General features: G+C 36.1%; 1 protein-coding gene across 1 annotated transcript; it reads right to left on the bottom strand.

Annotated features, from left to right (window-relative positions):
• Nucleotides 1-4: 4 nt before the first annotated feature.
• Nucleotides 5-6,460, bottom strand: LOC114530199 (long-chain fatty acid transport protein 4-like). The gene is made up of 7 exons (XM_028551777.1): nt 6,198-6,460; nt 4,442-4,833; nt 4,175-4,324; nt 3,881-3,950; nt 1,784-1,985; nt 961-1,339; nt 5-743 (listed from the first exon to the last, which is right to left on the bottom strand). Exons 1-7 carry the CDS (start codon nt 6,359-6,361, stop codon nt 322-324), a joined length of 1,779 nt encoding a protein of 592 aa, XP_028407578.1. The 5' UTR covers nt 6,362-6,460; the 3' UTR covers nt 5-321.
• Nucleotides 6,461-7,999: the final 1,539 nt, after the last annotated feature.

Raw genomic sequence — 7,999 nt, 5'->3', positions numbered from 1 at the left:
TCAGTTTATTTAATGCAGTATATAACATAAGGTTTCTATAATAAGATTTATTGAGTCTGATATATGTTTTAGTTTCCTTGAAAACTGCTTTGTAAGTATTTCGTATCATTGCAGCAATATACTTTTGTGTGGCGTGTGAGCATTTTAGTTGGTAACTGTTTATGTCATGGTTTTGATCATTTAAAATCTCATATCACCATCGACAATTCTTCTATGAATTTCCGCAGTCAAAACACAATACTCACCTAACTTCGAGTCAAGAAAGAACAACTTATCCCTAACAATAGAAAAATCAAATCCTTCTTCCCGGAATCTTGTTTTCTAGAACTTAAATGTTCCTGTGATATCCACCACATTTGTAACTCTAAGGAATACTGGTCGAGCATAAGAGGGCAACACCTCCGGTAGCTTACTAGAGATATACTTCACGTCTATGACGCCATCAGGATCTTCGATCGCGGCCATTCCTGCGCGGCCTTCACATCCGGGAATCTGGACGCCGTACACCACCACAGAATTCAAACCTAAGGCATTTGCCATTACTCCCTCGACCTCAGAGGTTGAGACATTTTCGCCACGCCATCGGAAAGTGTCGCCAAGGCGATCATGAAAGAAGAGATAACCGAGCTCGTCCCAGTACAGTACGTCACCGCTGAGAAACCATTCGTCTCCTTTTTTCAATAAATCGTGGGCGATTTTATTCTGAGTAGCTTGCTTGTTCACGTAACCATCGTAAGAATTACCTTAAATTTAACAAACAATTATTAAAAATAAGAACTCTTAAATACTGAACACGCTAGGTTATTGCTAGAATGCCTTTCAAGATGAACTTAAAGAGGAAAAGTTACAAAGAAAGACTAATAAATGACAACCTATTGAATATTTCCATGGTTAGAGTCTAAACCTTGTACAAGCACCAATGTAATATGACAAAAGAAAAGCTTTCGAGCCTTAACTCACGGTTATTGATTAGACCAGCAACTTGCCCAACTTCTCCAGGATTACAAGGAATAGCCAAGCCGTCCGAGTTTCGAGCCAGTTCACCAGACAACGGATCGATCTTAAACAACCTCTTAGCCGTAGGCGACAATGGCGACGCAATTACGGGCAAAGATCCAATGGCACCAGGATAGCCATCCAGATTTGCAAAATTAACATTACTTTCAGTTGCGCCGTAAAATTCAGAAATTAAAGGAATATTGAATCTTGTTTTAAATTGGTTCCAAATTTGTGGACGAAGACCGTTTCCAGTCATGAGACGTAGCTTGTGTTTTTTGTCGCTTTCCTTTGGTGGTTGAGCCAGTATGTATCGACAAAGCTCACCAATGTATATCGCAATCTAACACCGCAAAAAATGAATACAACCAATTTTTACCCTATTTATACAGCAAGGCCAAGGGCAAGGCAGTCGCTCTACACAATTCGTAGCGGCTACAAACTAACTTTTTTACACTAGCCAGCTCTAAACTAGCTGTTCGTTAAAAAGACGAAAAAAAAATTGCAAGTGCATGTAAAATGCTCTTTTAATAGTTAGTAAAGTAAGGCAATCTTTGTTGATGATGCTCAAAGTTAAAAAAATGGTCACTTAGGAGCCATGATTCTTTCAACACCCTTGTCGATTTACTGCATCCAATGATTTACTGGCATAGTGTATTTTTGTTGAAAGTGAAATTGGAATTTTTGCTGTCATAAATATTTATTATACAAGATATAATCGCATGATATAGAATTTCTTTTGGAAAGAAAAACGTCGATTCGTAGTTCGTACGTATTTTTCACCTACCGTCGCTTTGTACTCAATACATTCATCCCAGAAACGACTTGCTGAGAACTTTCGTCGTACCACCAGCGTAGCACCATTCGAGATCACAGCACCGACGCCAATAATGCCAGCAGATGTGTGGTACAGCGGTAGAACACAATATATGACATCATTAGAAATTATCTCAAGAAATGTGCTCATAGCGGTAGCTACACGCAAAAACCTTTAAAAAATCATAATTTCATTTAGTGGTTAGCGAAATAGACCTCGTTTTACTTTGTATAGAAGGTTGTCTTGCCCATGTAAAAAGAAATATTACCATACCATGCATGGGGCCGGTTGTTCAAAAGACTCTCAAAAGCTAAACCTTGGGTTAAAGCAAATCTTTACATTAATTATTTTAAACACTTGTTTACAAAGTTAAATATCTTTTTTCGTAAATACTCTCTGGACCGATGGAAGTAATGTTTTCGTAAGTTTTAAAATGAACAGTGGTTCAGAAGCACATAAACTAAAACTCTGGGGCCCGTTGCTCAAAGCTAGGTTATCGCTAACCCTGGGTTAAATTTTAATCAAGCGTTTTAGTTTATGTGCTTTTGAACCACTGTTTGTTTTAAAACTTTACAAAATATTACTTCTATCGGTCCAGAAAATATTTATGAAAAAAGATATTCAACTTTGTAAACAAGCGATTAAAAATATTAACGTAAAGATTTGCTTTAACCCAGGGTTAAGCTTATCGGCTTTTGAACAATCGGCCGCAGATTTAAAACTTTAACCCAGGGTTAACGCTAACCTAGCTTTGACACTAGTTGACACCGTATCTTTTAGCTCTTACCGGTCGGTAAACCTAGAACCTCATATAGATAAGGTTATATAGTGAAGCCTGGTAAAAAACTTTATTTTTTAGTCCAATTAAAGCGAGCAAAGTTATTTACAAGAAATTTGGCATAATTGTATTATAGGTGGATTGTGCATACCATGCGTACTACCATCAGAGTCAGCATGATAATTTAGAATTGTGATATACAAATGACGTTTTGTCGTGGTTTTTTTGTCTTTTGTATTGTCTATGATAAAAGCAATAACGTGTAGCGTAGATTTGAAAAAATAACATTTGCATAATCTCGTAAGTTATGTGACATAGTGGATGACGTAATTTGGACTAATTCTAGCAGCGCTAGAACGCAGCTACAAGAAATTCATATATAAGCTTAAGGTGGCTCCCTACAGTTTTGATTATGCAGCGTACAATTGTATTCAAAAGACGATTATTTTGTCATCTTCCAAGGTATGATCACGAAACTCGGCCACATAATTGCTGCAACATCGCGCTTATAAAAAATAAAAAATGTCGTTAAATATCCTCGTTGCCATGTACAAGCGTTTTTTTTATCCTCAAAAAGCCCTGTAGAAATAAATAATTTTTTAAAAAATATTCGGCTCGAACGATTTTCTGAACATGTACATTTTACGCGCTTCGAGATTACAGGAAAGAGTGTGAAGTTTAACGAAGGCCCTCCCGTGTTTATCACAATGTTTTGGCGCAAAATATTTCGGTTGGAACTTGGAATCGCTGTTTGAGTAATATATTTGCTCAAATAAACAAGGATAACACTTCATTTATTGACCGTTTCACAATTGAACTCACATTTCTTATTACTTATCAAAATTACCGCGATACAGACATAGAACTGTAGGCAGCCACCTTAAGTAAAAGGTAAAGGTGACGCCGCGCTGAATGTGCGCTTGAACAGTGCTAACAGAGTATACAAAAGAGAGAATATACAAAAGCTTTTCTATAGAGTGAGAGAGCAAGTGAGAGAGTATGCAAAAGCAGAGCGAGAGAGTATACAAAAGCTGTTCTATATACAGAAATTTACATTCCGAAACTTGATGTCTTGATCCGGTGTGGGGCTGATTCCTATTACGACGATGGTGCAAGCCTGAAGTAGTTGATTGAAAGTTGAACTAAATGCTAATGGTCCCTGGCATACCGACACACCCAGTTTTACAGTTCAACGTTAAAAACGCATCAAATTTTTAAGGTGTTGATTGGCGTATTCACTGTAATTCTACCATTCACGGATTTACGTCATCCTTTTCAAATTGTCGTACCTACTGTGTTTTATGATGGAGGCTTTAGGCAGTCCTGTTGTTCCAGACGTGTAGATATACAAAATCACATCTTGAAAAAGACAACAAATATAACCAATTGGCAGTTGTTGACTAATTGCACTTAACTTTTGACTTGTACTGTTGGTTGTAGAGTACTATATAGTATATAAACTAACATATCCTGGCCAAGGATATATGTTCCAAAAAGAATTCCTCAGAATAAGTGAATTTTAGGTACCTCAATAAATTTTCTTGTCTAATATTTAATTCATTATGCATTTCTTTGTTCCCTACCATCAATTTTTTTCTTGTCAAGTAATGCTGGTGGATTTTCTGAACATTCTTTGAACTTTTCCAAGATATTTTCTGATTTGAGGCTGCTTGAAATGCCACCAACATCAAATTCATATAATTCCACATTTGGTGAAATATCTGTTACAGCATCTAACAAAGTAAATTAAGTAGTGCAAAGTTTGGTTACAAAAAAATGATATGATATATGATATCTATTTCATTTATTTATACATTATTTGAACAAAAAGTAAAATTAACAATTCTTACCAACTATAATAGGGTCATTTGAGTAAATTAACCCTTTAGCATTTACAATCGATATAGAATGACTAAGTGACTCCTTTCTTAGGTTATAATTAACAAGAGCTGAAATAACACCAATTTTTGCCAAGCCAAGCCAAAAGAAAACCAACTCTGGTCGATTCTCCATAAAGAGTGCAACAACATCTCCCTTCTTATATCCAATACTTTGAAAATAATTTCCAACTTTGTTGGAGAAATATTCAACTTCTTGAAATGTCCAATACTTGTCCTCAAACACAAATGCAACTTTATCTCTGTGCTTTTCTGCTGTCATTTGAAAAATATCACATACTGTGTTGTTGTTACGTGAATATTGCATAAGCTTTGATGCAATTTTCAAATGAGAAATAGAATCCCTAAAAATTAGTCAGAAAAAATATTCAATCTACATGCATGCCAATGATGCCATAGTTTATTCTTTATATTCAATGTTTGTCTTGTTTGGTCTGAAAATAGTAGCATGCAATAAAAAAGTATGTAACTTTGCAATTTAACTTAAATCATAGGCAGCCCAATGGCGAATGGTTTTATTTGAAATAAAAGTGCACTAAAACATTGAGAATTAGAACAAAGCTATCCGTATTTTAATTAAACTGAAACATGTATCATTTATTCATGCTAACTAAAATCCTGACATCCTGTATATTACGCAACGCGCGACTCTAAAACTATCAACCCCCTGATAACAATTCATCATATATTAAGCCTTTATTCTCATAATAGACCATTCTTATATAATGACGTCAAACGCAGAAAGTCTGATCACTCTGATGTTACACGAAATTTAATTGGCCCCACAAAACTATCGAGCCAATCAAACTTCGTGTAACATCAGACTTTCCGCGTTTGACGACATTTAACCCTTATTTACTGCGAGACCTGTCGATATAATATCGATGGTCGAGGGTCGACAAAACATATTATTATTTATTGAAAATGAGTCAAGAGTTTTGATTGGCCAGCAGCTGTTGGCGAAATCGTCATATCCGCTCGGCAGCTGCCCAAATTTGGACAGTGACGTCACTTCGTCGGATATGAAAAAAATTATTGCACGTTTGACGTCACTTCGTCAGATATGAAAAAAATTATTGCACGGTATGACGTCACGCTAATTTATGCGGCTTGTGCCAAAACCTAAAAGCGGGAAAATACGAATGGCTAAATCAAAGGAAAGGTAAATTTTTGCAAATAAATAATAAAACAATTATTGAATTCGGTTCTCGCAGGATATGAGGAATTATCAAGGCCTCGGTTTGTGTTATCCGCCTCAGCCTTCGGCTTCGGCAGATAACACAAACCTCGGCCTTAATAATTCCTCATATCCTGCTCAACCTCATTCAATAATTGTTTAATGTTTCCTGAGTTCTCAGTAAATAAGTTTTTTTATTATATACCACTTTTTAAAGAAAATTAGAAAAACCAATCTACAAGGCAAACAACGGAATATCTATTCATAAAAGACAAAATTTGCTCATGAGATAACACGTTATCTCACTCTGCAGGGGGTCGCGCTGGCGACATCAAAATTTCGTCACTCTCGCGTGATTCGCTCTCGACCAATGAAACGCTACGAACACCAAACTTTGACAAGTGGTATATTGATTTATGAAAAAGTCTATTCGGGGGGGGGCTTCTACCAGTATCAATAAACTAATGATTAAATGTCTATATAACTTTACTACAAACGTCACGTAGTTATTCAAATCAACCCCAAACAAACCTGCGATCACGAGGAAACGTTAACCATAGCAAACGCACAAATCTCCAGCCACCAGAAACAAGGTAGAGACAAAACGTAATACTACACGCCAGCAACCAAGTAAATTTTAGCCATGCAACTTGTACTGCTAGTAATGCTAGGCCGACAGCAAGTCGATAGGCCATTTTATTTAACGAAAATAGCGCAAAAATCGAACAGAAATCGAAGGCTTTCGTAGGTGCTAAAATCCAAATTGTAATTAGAATTACGTGTTGAGTGTTCCCCCAGCGTGCAGCCAACGTTGCCAATTTCCGGTATTTTTGTTTAAATTCCGAGAAGCCCCCGAAATATCCCGATGATGACGTTTAAGTTTCAACCACAGGCCCAGGTTCATGATCAATCATCAACTGCCGATGTTTGCAAACTGCAAAGGCAAATACTCTCTGATATGCGTTAGAATTGCACGAACAAAAGAGTGACCACCAAATCTAAATTACAATAGCTAGATTTTAATAGCTCTCGTGTAGTTCTCAGTTCTGAACAACCACAAAGATTATTAAAATATACGTCAGTGAAGTGAGTAAAAGTTACGATAATATTAAAGATAAGATACACTGCATATGCTTGTAAGCAAAAAATGCAAATTGCTAAAAATAGTGCTTGTAAATTTGAGCGAACTATAAATATTCGAAATTAAAGAACGAAAAAATTATTGGTGGGGCTACTGAAAGCCCAGCGAGACACCCCCCTCCGCGGTCCCTGACATACGTACTTATAGCCAAGTTGCGTAACCTAAATCTCCCAACTGAACAGCGTGATTGATGAATTGTATAATTGATTTTTAAAACATTAATATTATATAGAGTTAAAATGTTGAATCCGGATTAGTGTTCAGGATATTATTTTCTAACCAGCCACGTGAGTTTTGTCCTATATGGTGGTTGACGGTAAATAGATAGAAGTAGTTGACACCGTTTATCTTTTAGCTCTTACCGGTCGGTAAACCTAGAACCGTTATATAGATAAAGTGATATAGAGAAGGCTAGTAAAAGACTTTATTTCAGGTCTAGTCCAACCAAACTAAAGTGAGCAAAGTTATTTACATGAGATTTGGCATTAATTACCATTTTCTATTATATTTATAGGTCGATTGTGCATACCATGCGTACTATACCATCATATTCAGCAGCATGATAATTTAGAATTGTGATATTTGATTGAATAAAAGCAATAACGCATAAAATAGTGATAATGCAAAGACTCGGGTGTGTATATTAAATGTATATGTGATGTTGCTACGTAATGGTCAAGCTAATTTTTCAGCTTGTCCGGTTGGTGACTCAGAGTAGCAACATCACATAAACGCATAAAATTATTAAAGTTTTGATTGGCATCGTTTTACGTCATCGTTTTCAAATCCTCCCTACTGTGTTTTATGATGGAGGCTTTAGGCTGTCCTGTCGTTCCAGACGTGTAGATATACAATACACGTCGTGAAAAACTAAGACAACAAATATAATTAATTGGCAGTTGTTGACTATTGCACTTAACTTTTGACTAATACTGTTGGTTGTATAGTACCAACATTAAGAGGTTAGTTGATATAAAAAAAATGTATTATGTACACAGCTTGCCTGCTTTTGAAATGAAATTTGAATGTTATAGCTTCGTTCCAGATACCCTTTTGTTTGAAACAGGACGAATTTCGAAGCACAGTATTTGCATGTCGGGCGTTTTCTCATGCATGTCCATGAGAACATATATAAGAAGAAGTCTAACCTGTTTCCTATAATTGAACTTATTCATCTATATATTTCTTTTAG

This window comes from Dendronephthya gigantea, unplaced genomic scaffold (assembly GCF_004324835.1).
Source record: "Dendronephthya gigantea isolate DGI-Jeju-01 unplaced genomic scaffold, DenGig_1.0 000061F, whole genome shotgun sequence".
NCBI classification, from domain to species: domain Eukaryota; kingdom Metazoa; phylum Cnidaria; class Anthozoa; order Malacalcyonacea; family Nephtheidae; genus Dendronephthya; species Dendronephthya gigantea.
The sequence above is the reverse complement of the archived record's forward strand: the minus strand, read 5'-3'. Positions and strand labels throughout refer to the sequence as shown.